The sequence below is a fragment of the Mastacembelus armatus genome, chromosome 17 (genome assembly GCF_900324485.2).
Source record: "Mastacembelus armatus chromosome 17, fMasArm1.2, whole genome shotgun sequence".
Taxonomy (NCBI): domain Eukaryota; kingdom Metazoa; phylum Chordata; class Actinopteri; order Synbranchiformes; family Mastacembelidae; genus Mastacembelus; species Mastacembelus armatus.
In genome coordinates, this window is record NC_046649.1 from 16402306 (window position 1) to 16425351 (window position 23046).

At 38.6% G+C, this 23046-nt stretch overlaps 1 protein-coding gene and 1 long non-coding RNA gene across 2 annotated transcripts; one reads left to right on the plus strand and one right to left on the minus strand.

Annotated features, from left to right (window-relative positions):
• Positions 1-11655: 11655 nt before the first annotated feature.
• Positions 11656-14152, plus strand: LOC113133970 (aquaporin FA-CHIP). Its single transcript, XM_026313075.2, has 4 exons — positions 11656-12107; positions 12782-12946; positions 13188-13268; positions 13580-14152. Exons 1-4 carry the CDS (start codon positions 11745-11747, stop codon positions 13757-13759), a joined length of 789 nt encoding a protein of 262 aa, XP_026168860.1. The 5' UTR covers positions 11656-11744; the 3' UTR covers positions 13760-14152.
• Positions 14153-17454: 3302 nt separating this feature from the next.
• LOC113133971 (uncharacterized) lies at positions 17455-22724 on the minus strand. Its single transcript, XR_004463275.1, has 3 exons — positions 22677-22724; positions 20318-20759; positions 17455-17592 (listed from the first exon to the last, which is right to left on the minus strand). It is a non-coding gene; the product is annotated as an uncharacterized LOC113133971 (long non-coding RNA).
• Positions 22725-23046: the final 322 nt, after the last annotated feature.

Below are 23046 nucleotides of genomic sequence, written 5' to 3' on the forward strand. Positions count from 1 at the left end.
TACTGCAGTATACAATGGTATCTGAAGACTTCCTTGATTTCTTCCTTTGTTTCTCTGAACTGCAAGTTACACAGCTAAATACCACCTTCCACTTCCTACATTGATGTGTTTTTTGCGTGCATTGGCAGTAATCCCTTGTGTTTTCCCTCCATAGGAAAAAAATGAAACCCATCATGGGATAAACCTCTGACGCAGTGTTCTATTGTACTATCTGGTCTCTCAACACCACAAACATCTCAGATCTGATCAAGCACATCCATACATCCCAATTCCTTGTATTGTCTTTTAATCAGGGTAGTGAAGTCCCTTTCATGCTCAGACCAACAATGGTACGACAGCCTTAAAGAACCTTTGCAACAGATTGTACCACCTTCCTCTTCTAGCCCACAAAAAATTAATACGTTGAGTCATTGTCTCCTGTGTCAGTAAAAACACAGGCTGTGTGTGCAAAACAAGAAAAAAATAAAATAAAATGACATTGCTTGGCAATGGAGTAAAAGACCCAGTAAAAATGATATTGGAAAGACTTGATTACTGTTAAAAAAAAGGCAGAAAGATTCTTGAGAAACATACTTTTTTAGTTTAGTTCATTAATTCAATTCAAAATCATCAGCTACTGATCACTGTAGGATAAGCACCCCATAGTCTTCTTTTAATATAAGACAAAAGGGTTTCAATTAAGGGTCTTCAGAAATACACTGCACAAAAATGTGGCTCCAAAAAGTCAAATCTGCACCACCTACGTCAGTACACAAAATTTAACTTGGCTTGAAACACTGTAGTAAGACACTTGGAGTTTGATTGAAAAGATGGTTTATCCTGCAGGAATTTTCCGGTCACCAGATAAAATCTTATTTGAAGCATTAGATCTAAGATACAACTTATAACAATAGTAACAAACCTCAAGCTCTGGTCTTGAAGTAAGTCCCTGACCCAAAGCTCGCCTCAGTAAATAAATATTTCAGCGATAACAGTGTACACTTGTCACATGGATAATTCTGACTGAGGAAATACATTGTGGCCACAGTGAATCAAAGCTGTATAAAAATATCCATGAAGGCGAAACCTGTAAGGTTTTTGCATCTTTCTTTTACTGTAAGTATGGTGGATGGGATTTCTTAATTAAAAAATACATAGATTATGGGGGTAATGTCATTTTAGGCAAAAACAAGGGTAGCCTACTGTGGATACATGTAAAATTACCTTCACATCCCATCAAAAACGCTAACAACAATGCAAAGAAGATAGAAAAAATATACTTCCAGGACCTTACATCATGTATTTTCAACCCAAATTAATTCATGGTTTGTTACATATTTCACAGTCAGCAAAGGGGCACTACAACTGATTTCATTAAGATCACTGGTACAATGGCCTGGTTTAGTTTAAGGGTTTGAGTTTTTCCCATGGAGAAATCTATCTGTTTAAAGAGGAAGATTTAACATCTCAATTGTTGAACCATGTCAGTGGTATTGTAATACAAACATGTTATCTATCCTTGAGTGGCTTCTCATGTCTGGCATTATTTCCTCTAAGAGACTGTAGCTTCCTCTGCTTCTAAGGCCAAACTCTCAGTGACGTTACTTTTGTCCACTTGCGTCTCAGATATTTTTCTTCCCTGTGGGCTTTTATATACTCTGTCTGCCCTCTTTGCTGTCACTGGTTTTTCGTGGTCATTTGTTCGCTGCTTCCTTTTTCTTTTGTCGTGTCTCAATCTTCTGCAAGGTCTCCGCTGATAGCCCTTCCTTCTGTTGTTGTTTCCTTGTACCCGAGACTTGTTGATTGGTGAAGCCTGCTTTACATCCTGCCAAAGGGCATCAAGGTGGTTCTCCTCGTCACCTCCTGGCATAGACGGAGCAAGAGACTGAGCTCCAATAGGATCTCTGGGTCTTTCCTTAGCTATAGCTTAAACTTCTGCCTTTTGCTGCACTTCGTTCTGAAATTCTTTCACAGTCTAATGCTCAGACTTTGTAGTTGATAGTTGTTGCAGCACACTCCTCTTTTTGTTACCTGTACCTACTGTATTAATACTGAGCCCTAACTTCTCCAACATGCAGACAAACTCAGTTTGGTTCTTTGTGTATTTGCACTGAATCTCACAGACTTGTGGGCAAAAAAGCTCCCCCCAGTCTCAAGTTGTCCAGTATACCAATGTGTCTCCATGTTCCTGTTCTTCTGGATAAATTCATAGGGTCCAATGTAGGGCTGCACGATTAATCGCATTTCGAACTCAATCTCGATTCAGACCCCTGTGTGATCTCAAACTCACGTGACCTACCATTTTCACATTAGCAGGAAGATCCATTGCATCAAACCCAACGCTCCCTTTTCCTTGCTAAGCCACAGTAACAATAACAGGAATGTGTTACATCACGAATGGAGATGTACACAGGAAGATTGACTCCAAAACAAATCCAGCGTGTTTGACATGGTGAAAGAAAAAGTTCTGATAGCGATAAAAAGTGAATCAAGATCGAAAAGAGCCTTTCACTGAAGGCGGAGAAGATGAAAGAAATGTTTCAGTCACCATTACGTACAACAACAACAATGTTGTAAAGATCATGTTGTTACTTCTGATAGAATGTGAAGAAATACGGCATACCAAAAATTATCTAGAGAATTTTTCACTTGTCAGGAACCATGAGAGAAAATTGTGATTTAATTCTGAATGAAAAAAGTAATACAGAATTACCCAGAATTGTACAGCCCCAATCCAATGATGTCTTTGTGTCACTACAGAACTATAGCTTGAGTGGTGTGATTGTTTCCCATCAATATTTTATGATCCTCGTGTGCAGAGCACAACAACAGCTCCACCTTCTACATCGCATATGCTGAGAGAAAAGAATCCACAATTCGGCAATGATGCAGCATCAGAAATATGATTAACACTACATTAGTCAATTATGACCTAATGACCTTTATGTGATATGATGTCCACAGGGGTCAGAAGTACTGATCGGCTTATTTTCTGATAGTGGTAAATAAAAAATATTAGGTTGTTTGGAGTGTGTTTTGTTACCTCCAGCCATTCAAATAATTTAATGAAGATAAAAATCTAAAAATATTAAGCAGAGCCAAAGGGGACTTTCACCTGGATATTAGTTTCATCAAGACAAAAAATGTAAGGATCCTCTGTGTTGTTTGGGACTGGTTCAGACACTCCCTGTGAAATTAAAACTATTTGATGACACATCCTGAAATATTACTGATCATTTACAGATATTCCTTGTTGTGAACTCTTGGTCTGAATGATATCTACACAGAAACCATATAGAGAGTCATTTGTGTACCTCCTTCATTATATAAAGACAAATTGTATACTAGACACAATGTCTTGCCTGTTGGCATGTGTGGTATAATGGGTCCTGCAATATGATAAGGAAGTCAGTTTTCTTGTCACTCTTTCCTAGTTGTTTGTCTCTTAGGATGCAGTTGAATTTAGTTTCATTGTTTCCCACCTCACTATGAAAACAGATGGCCTTACACACTCAGACACACACACACAGCTACTCTCTTGTGCATCCACATATTTGGCATTGAAGAGATTCTGTCTCTTCACACTAGAAATGCTAATCAGTTGTGATTATACAAATCACATTCCTTTTCGAAATGTCTATCTATTACTTGAATTAATGGACATTCTATTTACTGGAATTAAAGGTGGAAGCAAACATATATAAATACAGATGACAAACATCTTACTGACACAAGCTTGTAAACAAATTTCCAAAAAGTCATTGCAGCCAAGCCTCTGTGGTTGGTTGGTCTGAGGTTTAGTAAGAAGGGAGTTAACATGACAAAGTCCAGAGGGTCAACCTCCCATCCAAGGCTTTGACCTGTCACCACCAAAAGGAAGGTTTACACCACAAAACACCACCGCAAAAGTGTTGAATAGTGAAGATGTTGAAAATTGTATTTGTATGTGGAGATGTCAAGACATCAGTGCTCAGTCATATATCTAGACTACCCAAATTGTGTCAACCAATCAAACCACAAATACAGTAGCTCACACATGTGAAACTGAAACACCACATTCTGTATAAAATGTACATTAATCTTGGTAAAAGTCCTCAAATTAGTCCTTAAGTGTTCTTGTTATTTCAATTTTGTTTTTATAAGGAAGCACACAGGCTAGAAATTAAATGTTGCAGGATATCTTGTATCTGTCTGTATCCCTAGAAGTGCAAGCCAATGTGTAAAGGATGATTATTTGAATAGTTCTGCCTGAATAATATGAAATAATTCAGCCAAAATGCTGGAACCACTACTTTTCATGTTCTCCCTGTACTTGTATGGGTTTTCTCCAGGTATTCCGGTTTCCTCCGACAGTCCAAAAACATGTATGTCAGGTTGATTGGTGACTCTAAATTGCCCATAGGAGTGAGTGTGAGTGTGTGTGTGGTTGTTTGTCTATATGTGGCCCTGGGATGGACTGGTGACCTGTCTAGGGTGTAAAGAGGACTAAGCACGTATAGATAAGGCATGGATGGATAATATATGAAGAATCCTGCTCTAAGGATTTTGTTAGAGGTTTCAGGATTTAGCTAGACTGCCATAAATAACTGAAAGTGCAGTTCTGTTTGGAATAAAAGAATACCCTCACAGCATTTTTTGTTTTTCAAGAAAACCACAGCAAATGGCATATACCAGCATTTCTCTGCTGTAAAGGAAGCTTAACATCAGGTGAAATATTGTTTGTTTCAAGAGGGATATATGATTTTGTCCCCAGAATGCACATCAGGTTGTTTTTATTGTGAAAATGTCAAGAAAACCACATTTAGTACATCACTAACAGCATATGTCAACTTTTATAATGTCAGGTTTGTGTCACATCTCTGTTTTCCTGTCAGCAGCAACCAGTATTCAGGAGTGAGTTTTACATCATGTCGTATCTGAAGCAGGAAGAAGTCCATAATGTTGCAACTGTTGCCATGGCGTCACAGACCCCTCACTACGCCTTTCAAATAGGGTTTGTGTAGGTTTTGAAGATGTGAAGGACACAGGAAAGGGGTTTTACAAAGGTAATATATAAGCAAAGAGGCAGGAGTACATACAACAATTGAGAGGAACTGATCCTTCTAATAAAACGCCCCCTATATGTTGTGAGCCTGCCAGATTTAAGAGAACACACAGGGTGGAAATATAAATCTCTTTGGAGATGGCCATGTGTAAGCACCAGCCTAGGACCAAATTGCAGAGGCTGGTTTGATGCACTCAATCTCAGAGAAACCTGTAACCCAACAAAAAGAGATGACCTCAGTTTTGACAGCCCACCACATTTGCTTTAATTAATGACCTAAAGAAGCTACAGAGAACATCATCACTTCATACATCAAGTTCTATGAACCCATGACAGACAAAACACTTCATTTTAAAATGATCATTTCTTCACTAAACTGTTTTAGATGCACTTTCTTTGAAAATGATGAAGCAGAAAACACAACGCAGGTGTTAAAATTAATTATAAGACATTTTTGAATTATTCATTATTGTTTATTCACATATTTGCTGCACCAAAAAGATTTGATTTATAAACAAACATAGAAGCACAATTGACCTAAAGGGATTTCACGTATTGACATCCTGCCAAAGTCAATGATCAATGACGTAGAGTGGCATAAAATTTTACTACTTCTCCTTTGCCACAAGAGACAAGCAGAATACGAGGATATCCTGTGGTGGCTGTTGTAAAAATAAACAGTTTCACCTTATAACTTGCTAATTACACTCCCACTGTGGAAGTCAGATAAGACAAAAACCATTAAAGTGACATTAGATCTGCTAATGTGTCCTATCCTGGAAGAACCACACCAAACATTACACCTTGGTTATTTTAGAAACAAATAAAAAACGATCCAGAAGCAGTAGGACATTTCAGTCCCGTCATAATTAGCCAGTTTGACTGTTGTCATGCTATTGAATAAGTTTTAGCTGCGGACATCAGTCCATATAAATAGGTCAGTAGGGCCCAACCACAGCTACTGGAGGCAATGAGAGTCAGTGGCGATTAGCATCATTAGCACTGATATAAACGGGTTGTTGGAGATTGTTACAATTGATTAATGCGCACCCACATTAACCCATGGTGGTTGTAGACAGATGTGATGCAAGTTACAGTCTTTCCCCAACCATAACCAAGTAGTTTTAAACATGCCAAAACATAAACAAGTAGTTTAATGCCTAAAAATAACCAAGTAGTTGTTTAAATGTAAGAACATCACTTATGTAATGACAACAATGAAGATATGTGATAATAACGAACGTCTGAACCTTCCAGTAGGTTCCAGTAGATGAGTAGGGACCTGCTGAGCCATAACTATAGTCTGATAAGAAGGTCAACTGGACTACTGAATATGACAATATCCCAACCAGGTGTCATAACTATTCCATCACTGGTGGATCCATTATGGAGCAAATCACCTTTAGATGCTAAAAATAGCACATGAACGCAACATGCAGAAATTTGTTGTTCAAAACCCCCAACAATAAATAAATGAATAAATAAAAGGATAATTAGAAGATAATAAGGTAATTTGGGGCCAGTCCTTTCATTATTTTTTTTAAGATGGTATATAGTTAGTTACATAACTGGCAGTCCAGTGTAGCGCAGCTCATCAGTGCACTGACCCACACACTGAGCAGCAACAGTCTCATGATAGTGATTTGCCAGCTAATGCTGCTGTCTACTGAGGTTGAACAAAAGCCCTTGAAGGAAACTGTTCAGCGGTGGTAGTTTTGAGGTGTGTGTACGTGTGTGTGTGTGTGTGTGTGTGCATGTGTGTGCGTATTTGGGTGCTTTCTAGGTAACACATCATGACAGTCAAACACACCGTGAAGAGTCTGAGTCCTGGAAAGTCATTTAAACTGTAATTTGGCTCTTTTGTCTCTGGCTGCAATCACACTAATTCCTCTCCTTATCAGTGTGGGGCCATTTGATTATCCCAGCATCAAAACATCTGTTTAAGAACAAATTTAGCATCTTTACCACCAATTTTGTTTGCCTAAAAAAAAGAGTGAAAATGATGCAAATGTGAATGATGCCAATGCATTGTATTTGTTTTGCTGTGAAGATTTTTTTTTTTTTTCCCTTTGGACACAAAATTCCTTGTGACCAAACTGTAATTAGATAAGTTTGAGCAATTAGTAAAATGAGTTCTTTACTGTCATAAGTAGTTTCACGGGTCACTTGATTTTTGTTGTCCACACTCCTCAACCTGTAACCCTTCAAGGCTGTTTTTTTAATCACCAACCACCAAGCCGCAGTACTACGGCAAACAATCGGAGCATGTGCAGTTTGAGACTGTGTTCCTTTTTTGAGAGCATTGTACCATTTTGAATGGGTAGAAACAGCATGAAAAATGGCTTTATGTATCTCTAATATATAATCTCTATCTCTATATCTCTATATATACTTTTTGTGTTCCATCTTAAACCAATAATCATCATGAATGTAAACCACGTGTTTAATATTGTAATCATAATGATGGGGGTCTGGTCTGGCTGCTGCCATTGGGTACTACATCAGGACACTCTGACAGGTCGTCTCTGTATATGGTCATTTTGGAGGACCTGATGTTTTTTGTTTTTGTGCAAAAATATTGATATTGGAATTAAGCAGATAGACAACTGGAAATGAACTGGTTAAAGTCTTTTTTTTTTTAAAGAAGAATGGAACACGTTTCTCTCACATCCACCACAGTAAAATTTAGCCACTATCAGCTAGCTGTATTTTTTAATATCAAACCAAACTGCACGATTCCGGAAAATGTCACATTTTAAATGCTCTAGAAAGGGTAAAAGGGTTTCACTTCAGTCCTTCACTACTTTTTCTACACTCTTGCTCAGACTCTTATTGCAGTATGTGCTATTATTACAATCTGCATGCACATGCAGCTTATTGTGTTGTAACAGCAACCTCCCTCTATGGTATGTGCCATTTTTGAACCTAAATACCAAACTAAATCCTCATGTGATAATAAAGCCCACCATGACCCTTCAGCTCACCTTAACATTTACTTTCCGCTCTGGTTATAGACAGTCAGTTCCATTAGCTCGAAACATTTAAGGGTTGTCAGAATATTTATCTGTGCTCTTCCATAAATCACTTGCACTGAGACTCACTGTTTACAGTTTGTGTTTTTAAGTGGTCTTCACATTCCTTTATTAGTAAAAGGCTGGAGTGGTCAGAATACTAGATAAAATTCAGAAATATCTATCATGTGTTAAACTGTGAAGAAGATGTGCAGAATCACTAACCATAGGTGATTGCAAAACAGCTCACACAGGACGGTTGTTCATCTATTGGAAAAGAGATACATCAATTTAGATGATAGGAGCTGTAAAGTATATATTTTTCTAATAATAATAATAAATAAATTCATTTTATTTTTAAAGTATTTAGTATTATCTTTTTATCATTATTTTGGTTACATTTGACTTCAGAAATAATAGTTAAATCCATTCAATTACACATTTGAAATCGTTTTTAAGATTTAGCAGAGTTACAATTCTGTACATGACTGCACTTGAACAGTGAAGTGTCCTCATATGTATTCAGTTATGCAGAGCGATAAACTTGGTTGCCACAGGTTTAAGCAGTTTGAAATTTAAATGAAATATCCATAATCTGACCAAATAGAAGAATTTCACAGCTGTGATTTCTATCTATCCAAAAATGTTATGGAGAATGTCCATTATTTACTCAAGTCAATTTCTGGATGTATTTTTGGTATTTTCCATCTGAAATCTTGGTCCTTATTCTCTTACAATGTTCTTGTTTGAATGTCACTGCAACTCATAGATTAGCAGCAGCTGATCATCAGTGTCAGCCTGCACTTAATTAAATACTTGAATACAGATCATTCTAATTTTTTACAAGATTAAGGCCGTGTTCTAATTCGGTATTATTGTTATTTTCTTCAGGTCAAAAGCAGGGTAAACATGATCAAACAGACCTGGATTATCTGACAGTCTTTCCAAGAATTGTGTAATTTCTACACCTTAATCTAATTTCTTACACTCTTTTGCTGCTGGGCATGTTCCAGGAGGGTCAGACTGAGGTCAAACTGATAAGGAAGCCACCACAATTTGTATATTGTCTTGGCTGTGGAGATAGTAGAAGAGCGTTAAAGTGCTGCAAGTGCATAATCCCCCCAACTCCCACAGCTCATCCAACACAGTTAAACTTAAAGTTATAGCTGGTGATCCAGCAAGAGGAAGCTTGATATTGAAAGTAGAAATTCCACACCTTGGTACTGACTCCACTCCAAATCCACTCCCCCAGAACACACAGCTGTGTACTGCCTGACTACTGAGGAGAGTGTTGAGAAGAGGACCACAGCAGCTATCATGGCCCATTCGGACATAACTTAACTTAATTAATGTTAGCCCAACACGAACAAAACTGTTAGGTTGACTAATGTTACAGATCTCAGGAAATCCAAACAAGACAGATCTGTCCAGCAGAAATACGGCCATCATGGCATCATGTTTCAGCCCCTTTTGCTATATGAGTTGTTATCATCATTGAAAAGCCAACCTTAATTCTGCTTTCAGTTCTTGGAGCATTCCACTTGTTTTTAGTTGTAGCTTTCGTGAATACAGTCTTTTGTTTGAGAACGAAAGCTCCTGTGGGTGCCTTCTCTAGCTGTAGCTTTAAAAACTATTGTAATTGTAAACTAGTGTAATTCATACACTAAAATCAGCTTCTGGTACAACATTAAAAGGCTTGTTGGAGATTTTGTAAGTACAGTTACTCCAAATTATAAATATTTAAAAGTATACCTCTGACAGAGATCGTCTCAAAATGACGAATATTTTTAAAAGATACATTCAATTTTGTTATTTTTTGTTTTTGTAAGATCTGAAAGCAGGGCTTTAACCTCCAATCAGATGTTTTGAGTAAATTTCAAATGAGTCTATTAGTATACCTGCTAGTACCTCTATGCTCTATTCTGCAGCAATTACTATACATGTCAAATGAAACCATGTCTTGTGCACAACTACAAAGGATATGCCATTATTCCCTATAATGAAATATGGTCCTTATCTACATCCTGTTTCTGGGCACCAAACAGGAACATACAAAAAACTTGAGTTTTGATGTACACTAGGTGTGTCCCAGTCAAAGATTTGACGTGACATAATGAGAAATTAGAAATGTGTCCTATTTCTGCAACAAATTCTGATATATATTAGTGAATAAGGTAGATTCCTGTAACATACTATATTTCCTTATTAAGGAGTCCTTCATTGCGTATTAGGAACATGTGTCACGGTATTGCAAGATATCATTAAGCAATATTTTCTGTATTTGTCTCTGTCAGTGTCCTGTCACTCTCACTGTCAAGATTGTGTTTAATATGAACCCAGTACAAGTACAAGAGTACAAGTTGATGCAGTTAATTATTAAAAGGGCATGAATTTGTTTAAGAACAGAACATTCTCCCTCATCTGCCTTCACTGCCAAAACATTGTTATATAGACATCCACTACTGCAATGAATTAGGGACAATTATATTTATACTAAATGTACTGTAAATCCTGCAGTCAGCTAATAATGTTCTGGTTGCATTGCAAAGTGCCTATTGTGAGTGGAGCCAAAAGGAAGTATGTGTTCAAATAACATGTAGCATGAATAAATTGTTTTGAAGTGAATCAAATGCTTGTTCTTAGAAAAAAAATAAATAAACCATGTGAGAAAAATATCACACAGACCTACATACAAACATCCACAATAGTAGCAAAGTCATGTCCATAACATCATTTTACAGTGGCCTGCCTTCTGTTTGTTGTCACACCCTTTTGAGTTAAGGGGGGCAGGTGCAAGAGACAGATCATTTCTCATAGTCGATATTTTACCCCATTCAGTTAAGGAGTTAAAATAACATCTATTAGAAATATTTCTCATAATTAATTTTCTCTGCACTTTAAAAAGGAGCCTGTATTTTGTGTAGTGCTATTTTTATGATCTGCCAAAGATTTTAATTTATTGATATTCTTTAAAAACTTCTTTATCCTTATCCCATTTTTTGCTTCTTTTTGAGCATTAAAAATACCACTTTAGTACAAGCTAATGAAAAAACATGCAAGTGGAGCTGATGTGAGGTGTCATTTGTGTGGTTTTTTTCTGTGGAGGGAAGGGTGAGACCTGAAATGATTTTCTGGGAGTTGTCTGGCTTCTTTCTAGCTCTTCCTTATGTCTTGTCAGTGATCCATGTTGTGACTAAGTCCATGGGAGGAGAAGACACAATTATGCAAAGTTGGAATTTTTGCAGCTGTTAAAAAGTTTACAGCTTTACAGACATAAATGGGACAAATCTTTTTTTTTTTTTTTTTTTTTTAAAAACTTACAATTCACATAGATTTAAATCAAAAATGCTGCTCTGACTTACAACTCATACTAAAACTGAGGGGAACGTGTACTTTTAGATACAGCTATTTTGGGAGTTCTGTAACTCAGAAAGCCCAAAGTGGTGCACAGGGAGGTACTGGGAGAGGGGCTGGAGAACAGGGAGAGGAGGAGGGAGAGTGAGGGAGCAGAGGGAGGGAAGTTAGAAACCAGTCTTTTGGATTTCTCATTAATTCAGTGTGGCCCTCTCTTTCAGTTTTTTGAAAGCCCGCCCACTGACCATTATCAGTCGAGTCCTTATATATGCAGCTTGTTGCTGTTGTTTGTGAGTACACACACTTTACAGAGGACCAGCTCAAACCCGTAGCCAGACAGCCGCTCTGCCACAACCATGAGAGAGTTCAAGAGTAAGGCATTCTGGAGGGCCGTTCTGGCTGAGCTGGTTGGCATGACCCTCTTTATTTTCCTCAGCATCACCTCAGCCACTGGGAACATGAAAAGCTCTAATCCAGACCAGGACGTGAAGGTTTCACTGGCCTTCGGTTTGGCCATCGCCACTCTGGCCCAGAGTTTAGGCCACATCAGTGGAGCCCACCTGAATCCTGCAGTTACCCTTGGGATGCTTGCCAGCTGCCAGATCAGTGTGTTTAAGGCCGTCATGTACATTGTGGCCCAGATGCTTGGCTCAACCCTGGCCAGTGGCATTGTGTATGGAATACGTCCAGATGATAATAAAGAACTGGGGCTCAACACTGTAAGTAAAATCTTTCATATTCTTGTTGCAGACATAACAGTTCTAAACTATTGGGCACTGAAAATGTCAACTGTGTTGTACTGTAATATCATGCAACAGTGTGTATTTATGTAGTAGTGTCTTTGGAGCCTAAATGTGTTGCCTTGTATGTGTTGGTCTGTGGACATTCCTTCATTGCATATTATTGAATAGTGATGACACATGATTAAATCTCGCTGCATTGAAATAGCTGAAAGAATTTACAACTAAAAATGTGAAATCCCAACTCCTGGACATTTCTCTTCAGCTGTTTTGGTAAATTTGAGATTCTTCATACTAAAATTCTTGTTTGCAGCAGTTTTCTTTAACCTATCTCTAATGAGTTATATCAGCTGTCTGCTTACTGAAACGCTAAAGACTGGTAAGGCATGATATCTTCTCACTGCAGAGAAAATGTACTGCCCTATGCATGTGGTACCACTGCTAAATTACACTGAATAACAATGATCAGATTTTCACAAATGAAAAATAATATCATGGCACTTCAGAGTCTCTGCCAAATTGCTGTCAGACTTGTAGGACACCAGGCAGCCTCCTGGGCTGGGCAGCTAAGTGGGAAGTGGTTGTGATGGGAAACTATCAATCTAAGTGACACAAACTGATTGTTGTTTTGGATTCTTCTCTAACTCTTGCAGCTCAGTAGCAGTATTACTCCCAGCCAAGGCGTGGGCATTGAGCTCCTGGCAACCTTCCAGCTGGTGCTGTGTGTCATTGCAGTCACTGATAAAAGGAGGCGTGATGTCACCGGCTCAGCACCCTTGGCCATTGGCCTCTCAGTCTGCCTGGGACACTTGGCAGCTGTAAGTTGCAACTTACCTCCTAAAAGCAGGATAATATTTATCTAGGATTTGGCACAGAACATTTAATCAATTGAATCAATTTAAACTAGCAGGAAACATGTTAGAGCTCTTGGAGTGAAAGAATTTATTGCATGTTTTATTCTTTTAGATAATACCCCTCACCTCTACCAGACTGTATTATTCCACCAAACCATGTAGCTGAAGATATCCACTTATGTTGCCTCCTTGTTGATAATTACAGATCAGCTACACAGGCTGCGGCATAAACCCCGCCCGCACTTTTGGTCCGGCTGTGATCAAAAGCAACTTTGAAAACCACTGGGTAAGTCAAAGAGGGAAGCGTGGAAGAATTTCACGCATGGCTGACATTTTCCTGCATGCATATTATATGTCAAGCTTAAATAATTCAATCACTCCATAAGAAACAGGTGACTCCATTACTTGTGAAATCTCCTGTACAAGTTAATCATTCATAGCACTCCTATTGTTTTACAATCAAACTGGCTCACATATTGACAAATTAGACCTTTTGAGCACAACTGGAATCTGTGTTATTCTTGTTATGTCCTTCTGTGGATTCTTGTGTTTGCACCTGACACATAAGCAGGGACTGATCTGAGTTATCTATTGCAGGTGTACTGGGTGGGGCCGATGTGTGGCGGTGTAGCAGCGGCTCTCGTCTATGATTTCCTGCTGTATCCCAAATTTGAAGATTTTCCCGAGCGCATTAAGGTCCTTGTCAGTGGTCCAGTGGGTGACTATGACGTTAACGGAGGCAATGATCCTACAGCTGTGGAGATGACATCAAAATAGTGCAGTCACAAATTAATACCATGTCTGTCCTCCTGTATATATATAAAAAAAACTCTTACATTTAGTGTAGTCAATGTTTTTGTGCTGTTTTGAAATACCAATGAGGATTGTGGTAACGGGTCAGTTCGTGTCTCATTCTAATTCACTCCTTTGTTTGGTCTTATGCACAAGTTTTATCCAAACTGTTGCTCAAATCTAAAAGTTAAAGTTATGAACATTTTGACAGAGCAATGTGCTGTGTTTTCATATCAGTATTCTATGTTGAGCCATTATTTTCTATACATATTTCTATGTGCCTGTATCACTTTTTATTTCTCATAGATAATGTATGATGTGTACACTCTTGAAATGCCTCTTATTTTTTAAGTAAATAAAACACTATTGTTAACAGTTGGTAATATATTCGTCACTCTTAGGTAGGTATCCAACAAATATTTGGTATATAGATTTGATTTTTCTTTTTATATACAGCTTATAAGTATGTATCCATATATAGGATAATAATAATAAAATAAAAGGATTAAGGTATTAAAACAAGAGTTTGACAAAGGGCCCCTCTACAAGACAACTGGTTACTAGCAGTAGAAACCAAAGACTCATCTGTAACTCCAATGAAGATAAAAAGGTCATCCTCTTCAACCTACACTTGGTCTAAATTTTGCTCATTGCTACTCGGATATCCTCCCTGTCTTTTTGTGTTTTCTTTGTACTGCCCGGCTTCTCCCACTCAGCAGGTGAAAACATCCAGTGGCCCGTTGCCAGGTTTGTGAGAGTTTCCCTCCAGCAGCCAAGAAACAGCGCATACAGGAGATTTCTCTGACTCCCCCTCTCTCTCCATTTCTCTCACTCCTCCGTAAGTAAGCTGGCCAGCTTGTGGCAGTTTGCCAGTCGGGAAGGACAGAGAAAAATTTAATAGCTTTTCGGCTTTGACCCTGAAGCCTTTTCCTCGCTCAGTGCTGATACTAAGCTTCCGTTCTGTCCTCCATGCAGGAGCAAAATGTTCCCTCAAGTGAAATTTAGCAACTGCTGCTCAGTACTGTCCAGAGTTTGAACCAGCAGGTGAGCACAAAAATGAAATGATGTGGCACATCCACCACATGAAGGGTGATGGTAGGATATGGGTTTAAAGTCCATTTGTGCTTAGATTGTTTGAGCTAGAGAAAGGGACTTACTTTCTCAGAGATCTGATCAGATGAGGACTTTTGGGGCACTTGGGCTGAACAATGTCACACTTAGAAATCTAATGTGCCCTTCACTTTGACTTTAGAGCCAATAGGGTGGTGGATGACATAGGTGAAGATTCAAAGCGCAAAGGCCTTTGGCAGCCGGCCATTAAACAACACCTTTTAAAATCTCCTTCTGTAAAACGATATGCTGGGTCATATGCCAACAAGTCACCCACTGCTGGGGTGTCTGCACATCAATCTGTGTTGGATCAAGTTGTTTGGCTTTGACCTGAACCTGCAGAAGCACAGCTGCCCATCAAATTCCTTCTGGTCTGTCAACACCTGGCTCAATTGTGGGATATCTGTTAAGGCATGGAAAAAAACGCACCCCTCTTATTCTATTGAATGGAGCCAGACCTACAATACAGTTGGTTACCAGTGGTAAAACCACACAAGGCTGCAATGCCTACCATGATTGACTTTCCAGTATTGTAAGTGAGTGTATTATAATCAACTATGCGATGTTTCAGCATATGATATAATTATTCAAATTTGTGCATCATGTGTCCTCCAGGAATTCCACCAAATGGCATTACTTTCCCATCATCCAGCCCCTCAGGTTTGGTGACCTCCATCAGGTGAACAGTTCAATTGGTCTCATGCCTCGAAATGTTTGCATTGGTAAATAGCCTCTCTTCAAGGAAACAGCAGTTTTCCAGGAATTTCAAGTCTTTAATGGTTTGCTCCAGCTCCTCCTCTCTGTCATGTGCCTTTGAGGCCACAGACATTTTATATTAATAAGTTATTAAAAATGTAAAATTGCTGTGAATCACATCTAAATGTTATGAAAAGGCAGTGTTTACAATGTTTAGAGCAGCTGTGCTGATCTGTATGTCTTTGCTTGTGAGTTGCATATACTGTCCCATAAAACAACAGCAGATGATGTCATTGTGGGTGGTGACAGACGATTCTAAGAAAAATGTGATGGGAAATATGTGATGGGGAGATAATATGTGACTAGGTGCCTTATTTAAGGAAAACCGCCCAGGCTTAGAAAGACTCTTTTCCCCAACCACAGAACTACAGAACTACTGCCTACAACTATAAACTCAGGACTTAGCTCAATCTTTGGACCTGGATTCTGGATAAAATGTTGGCGCTGAACACACAGCTCCAAACTGGACTTACTGAACACAATGTAGACAATTTTAAATTCATTTTTGGGTGTTTTTGGTCTTCACTTTCTGTTTATTCACCATATTATGATTTCATTTTTTTCTTATTTTAAGCAACCAGGAGAGAAACACTTTGAAGTAGTAAGTACATTTTATTTTGCATAAGAGACCAGCATACATATTCACTATGTAGCTGAGCTGCTTAAGACTTTGTGTTTATCCTATAATCCCTTTGTTAGGTTAAGGTCAAACTCTCATGGCAGACCTCAATAATAAACCTTCTCTGGGGTTCTCCAGAACACATGCATCTCATGTTATTTATGCCTCTGAAAGATTATATTTGGTGCATGACTCACGTTTGTGTCTGATCATTTACATCTGAAAGTCGGGGGGGTGAACATCATGGGCAAGTCGAGGATGCTCAGAAGAGGAGGTGTTCCTACTATTGTAGGCTCAGCAGTTAACTCTCTCCTTGAAATGTACATTTTATTGGAAATATTCCTTTACAGACAAATATATTTATTATTTCATGTTGCATAACAAACATAATGTGTTGTTAAGCTGTCATTATTCCAGAGAGTGTACATCATGCTGTTTGGTGCCTGATGTGATCATTTATATAGCTAAGTTAAATGCGGTCACATGGTCATTCTATAAATGTAGAACACAAACAGAATTGGCATTTGGCCTGCACTCCCTACAAGGAAACCTCAAGCTAAACACAGCAGAGAGCACAGACAGATGATAGCAGCACTCCACCTCAAAGGGAATGTAGCTGTAGACCCTACAGGTGGTGCTGGGGTGGAGATTGGGGGTTATGAAATTCTACAGAGTAGGATACAGTATCAGATATACATGTGTGAGTAGAAAAAAAAGTGACTTTTTTTTTCAAAACATAAAATACTGGTTGACAGGCCCACAGATCTGCACCTGCTCATAGGCTTAGAAAGCATAATCTTTCCCCTGCCTGTCAGTTCTCGATATTTATCTCTCTTCTCTGCTATCACATTTACATTATTATGTTCAGTTCATTACACCCATCCCACTCCTCTGAGATAATAAATCTTATATCCTCCCAGTTATGCTATCATATCTATCCCAGCTGCAAATGCAAATCATAACACTATAATGAGAACTGCAGCATATTTGTAGTAAATGTTTAAAAAAAAACGATCCCAAATACACTTCAGGCACATGACAGAAACAACTTTTTGACAATAAGCTTGAAATAAAAATCTACTTGAAAAAAAAAAGTGAAAATATTTGACAAAAAAGGTGAAATATTTTTTGTCAGAAGAAAAAGTTGTTTCTTTTTCCACAGGGAAAAAGGTGTTTCTTTTTCTTCTGAGGAGAAGCAGTATGCCCTTTCAACCTGCCAGTTCTTTCACACAGAAAAGCAGAATGGGAGGCTGGTTTCTTTGTCATGAGATCACAAGGTTCCATTTCTTCTCAGCGGCATATGACTGATGCTGTTGGCTCTGCGTGACAGATGCTTCAAATAGAAAAAGTTTTTAACATTTAGAAAGACTTTTTGCAAAATGTAATGGGCAATGTGCCTGCAAATAAGCTATTCATCCATCAGCAATCCCACCACCCTGGACGCCTTTTACGGGGCTGAGGGTTTGAGACAGACAACCAGATTTAGTCAAAAATACTTTTTTATATTTGACTCAAGCAAGAACTGAATTATGCCTGTGAGCTACAATAACATGTTGCTCTTTTCTTTTATGCACCCAGAAAGGTACTTTGATGATTTTAACATTTAAACTTGTTTTCTAACTCATTCAATTATCGCCTCATCTCCCACAAAGAAACAGCATAGTATGGGCCTAAATGAGTTGTCCGTAAAAGCAACACCACCTTCATTGAAACTAGCAAAGTACTAAAAAGCAGGAGACACTGAGGTCATTCTCACTGGTTGAAACACACATCTCTCAGCTCTTTCTAATTATGCCTCATTATTATTAGGCACACACTTGATGATGGTGAACATCACTCACTATGTTTTCAATTGGGTTGCTGGTGGAACCAAATTTGTGCCTGTGCCACAGGGTTGTTGCATCACAGAAATACTGCCCATATCAGTTTGTTTGCATGAAGCCAGGTCCGAATTTAAAATGTGGGCAGTTCTGCTTCAGAATAATCTTTTTTTTGTCTTCATCAGACTCTCAGCTGCAAAAAAGTACAAAATAATTGTTACCCTGGCCATGAATTAAACCTGGCATTTGTTTTTGGCTTGACTGTTGCAACATTAGCGCAGTGCATAGGTCACATCAACATTGTTCACCTGTACCCTGCCACCTGCAACGTAGGTATCCTTTTCTACATGGGAGCTCAGATTCTGAAGTTGCTGGCACTCCCATTGTGTATGGCATTAAGCCAAAAAACACACATCCACTTAGTGTTAACAAGGTATGGTGGACTCCATGTGCTTCCCATTTTCCTGAGTAATGTTCCCCTAATTGAATGACATTAGTAGTCAGATTAAGTGGCATTTGGGGAATTGCTCCCAAACTGATCTAGTTTTCTGTGAACACCAGTGACTTATTGTCTAATATTTTGTGTTCAAATCTCTGTTGGTGATAAGTCAAATTTTTGTTAGGAGGATGCACACTTCTGCTGTCTCCTGCAGTAAACTGTAAAGTACTGAACCAGGCAACATGTCCAGAGTGTGGGTTTACTGTTGGTTTTTTAGTATGCTTAGTTCAGTTTTAAAGGGTTTGATCATAATTCATGTTTAATCTGTCCAAATGAGAGAGAGACTGAACAGGAACTGAAGTGTTTTGTCGTCACGGCAGCTAAACGGAATCATCCCAAGTTAAGGCATAAAATTCCTGCAGACCCTCCAGCTGATCCTGAGTGTGCTTGCAGTCACTAGTTATTGAACTGCTTCTACAGCTGGGAGACCTTGCTGGGGTTAGTACATTCCTTTATTTCCCCCTCCTGGATTTGGTAGATGGTTTCACCGGCTTGCTGTTGCCTGATACAATGGACTTGCTCAGGATGAGCTGGCTGTAAATCAGGCTTGCTTGTAATCTGCTGATGTTGAGCCAAATGACAAGTGTTGTTTTCCTCCTGATATGGCTTACAGATCAGCTAGACAGGATGCCGTATCAACCCTACTTGATCCCTTGGGCCTGCAATTACACAGGAGTCCTTTGATCACTGGGTATGTATTGTGAAGCTGTAAATCATATTTTGCAGGTGTTGACTTTTTTTAAACAGGGACATGTCTGTCCTGCCATTGTTTTCCACTCATACTGGGCAGGAATTTTCTTCTTCTGTGGTGTTCTGTGTAATTATTTTCGGGCGCACAGATATGGGCCCTTTAGTGGGTGGATAAAAAAGTCTGCTTATTTGTATTAAATATGTTAACCTTGCACAGTGCATCATTTTCTTCATCATCTTTTTTCTCCTCCCCTTTGCACACAGATCTTCACTGTAAACACTGAAGCACCTCCATGTTGGTTTAACATGCACAGGACTGTGGCTGCAGACTGTATGTTACTGTTCATATTCATTAGTACATCCACCATTACTGGAAAAGATAAGAATGGTGTTCTGTAGATGAAGATTGCTCAGGCCTTGCTGGACTTTGTGCAGACCATTGCCACATTGAGTTTGGGGCCTGGACCCACTCACTTTAGGCCTGCTGGTCAGCTGCCTGATTATATGTTTGCCACACTTCATCCGGTTCTGTGTGTGACAGCACTGACTGCTAAGACAGCATGATGTTAATTTCTTTGCACCAAGGGCTACTGGGCCTGTCCTGGGGTTAGTAAGTAAGTAATATTTCACTGAAGCTTTTTCTCAATCAATTTTATGAGGCCATCAGCAGTGTTTTAAAGAAAATATTCTTTTCATTCAGTGTTGGTGAGGATCTACTGTTTCTCTTTGTCAATACAGTTTTCCTGTGTTTTAAAAAGTGGTGTTCGTGACTCAACACTTTTCCTCTCTGCTACATTACATCATTTTGCAGCGTGTGGTCGGCAGTTCAGGAAGTGGCTTACAACTGCAATGGCTATGCAAATGTCATGTAAAGTTGAATAACAATTAGCAGCATGATTTATTAAATGGCTTTTGGTCATTGTTTTTTAAAGTGTTTGTTTCCTTTCAACTTAATGCAACTTGCAGAGGTACAAAGAAGTCACTGCCTAGATTGCTGTTGCCAAAATGAATTTATACAGTGTGGCTGTGATAAAAGGTCAGGTTCTTACCATGAGTATTAACGAAGCTGGAGATTTCAAATTATTACAATTACAAAGATGTTTCTATGGATGTGGCTTCAATCCTGCTTGTTCCTTTGGACCAGCTTTAATATGTGGAGAAATGTAGAACCACTGGGTAATGTCAGCAGCATTTTGAAGCTTTTCATCTCAAAGCCCTTTTCATCCCTTCTACTTTGTCAAAGACAAATGTAGCTGATTTCTGCTTTCAGAGTAGGCATACTTGCTAAAGCCAATATGCTGAGGCATGTCAGGAGCTCTTATCAATAATTTCCTTCTGTATCCACAAACACCAAACTTCAGAACCTTTAGGAATGTCCTTCTTGGGCCAGAAGATGAAAAACATGCAGCGAAAAAACAGAAGACAGCAGCAGGCCAGGGCCAAAACAGTGGCCAAACCACTGCAAAAAATGCAAAATTTAAGCTTCTCTGTCTGTCAACACATAAAAAAACCAACAATAAATGATTCACAAATATGCTTTAAAAAGGCTATTGATTGTATATTTAGTTTTGCAGTGAGTGGTGGTGTTTGTTTTTGAACAGTCAATAGTTACAGATCATTTTCATTCATTTCATGGTTTTCATCTGAAACTAATCCAAATGTCAAAGTTCTCCTGGCAATCAACAAAGTGTTGTTTATTTTAAACAGTTACAGCCCACTATATTTAGATATGGATGACCTTGTTGTTTGGCGGCAGTCCCAAAACTCTGTAGTAAAACAACACAAGGATGTAAATCAGTAATTGTGCATAAAAGAAATTTAATGCATGATTTGATAAGATGTGGCCATCACGGTGAGTTCCTGTTTGGCTGTGTCACAGGAATAGCTTTTCTCCATCCAGACACATGGCCCCTTTCACATCCTGTTTTATGGCTTATGAGTTAAATGCTAAACTCTGCAAACAAACATTTTTCTACAGAAACTCTGTGTTTAAGGTCATTTAAATACAGTAGTTAAAACTTATAGTTATCCAAATCATCATTCACGGGGCTATGCGGCTACTGTGAGGGAGCAAAGACGTATATTTTTTTACATTGTCATGTCTAGGTTCCACTTACTTTCACAGGCCAAGTGAAATACATGATGGAAAATCACTCATATGTGTATTACACAAATATTTAACACAGCAGAAATTCGATAGAAGTGGTGATGGTACGAGCAGAGGTAAAAAGGCTATTGGGATTTAAAGAGCTTCTAAAAATCAGCATATTTCATTGGGTTTAATTGCAGTGGCTGAACAATCAGATAACAAATGTTTATCTACATTCAGTCTATACATCATTCTTCATGGCAATCCTCCCTTTGAGGAGGAATAGTGCACTGCTCTGGTGTATGTTACCACAACTCTGTCAGTTTGGTTCCTTGTAAAAGTATTCATGAGCACTGTCCTTTTAAATTTATCCATGATAGTTGTGCTGATGGGTTTATCCAACTGATATGACATGGCAATTCTTCACATGATTTTGTATAATAGAATCTCAGAGGCCAGCCTAAAATCTTCTTCCTTTGTGTGCTTAACCTTGAGGGTCAGAGTATTGTGTTTAGCCTCTTGTTTTGAAGTTTGTCCCCCAGCAACATGGACAATGCTCTTTTTGTTGCCCTTTATTCATTTGTCTGAGAGTGTCCTTCACCAAATTGTTTGGCACTCATGTTGAGCTTGATTGTTCTATGATTTTGGCATGAGATAGTGTTCAGTAGTCTTCTCATTATATTTATCTAGACAAAAATAAACAATTGTGGATGGAGGCCTAACATTATTTTTACTGATTACAGAGTGACAAGATGATACTCCCCCTATCTAACACATATCCTTAATACACTAATACACTGGTTCTCAATCACAGAAACAGTGTCTCTTATTTTCAGTTTACAGATTAATATTCTATGTAAAGGCTATCCTGGTGTAGCTCCCTCTGTGCCACAGACCACTGTTGTTCTGCACAAACTACTAAAATCATATTAATGAGTGACACTGCTTTAACTCATGTTCCTTCATTAAGTCAGTCCCACATACACAACTGTGCAGCAGTAAGTACACAGTAGAGCTCCAAATGTGTGCACAAAAATGATTTTTTTTAGAAAATTATATCACCTTTTTTAAAAAAATATGATTTGTTTAAAATAATTTGTAATTATCAAGAACAAATGGGCTTTGCTGTCAATGAGAGTTTGTGAGAAGTTTAAGTATAACGTATAAACATAAAAAGATGGACTAATGCATAGTTGATTTTTCTACTTTTTATGGATTTGTTGTATAAAATATTTCCTGCTAAAACATTTAAAGCAACATACTGTAGGATTATTAGTATAAAAAACATGAACAAAACAAACAGCTTGAGGATTACTTACTCTGAACCTTAATCTTAAGCCCCCACTAGCCCCCTTCACCCCATCTCCACATGCTGACTGATGCTGGGCCCCTATCTCCAAACCCATAGTAGTCACCACCCTCACTCCCTTTCTGTCTTTCATCAGTATTTGGCAAAGGTTCAATAGCCGCTGTGTCAGTAAGAAGGGTTGTAGGGGGTGGGGCACGGTTAGCTATCTGGTGAATTGTGAGCAGAGCTCTGCAGAAATGAGGTGCCAATCAAAAGAGTTCTCGCGTTCCTTTTTTATGACCACAGCGATCATTTCGATGTGAGGAAAGTGACCTCAGCTTTTACTATATGAAACTACTATGCCATGTTTTTACAACATTTGTGGTTTCCTCCAAACATCA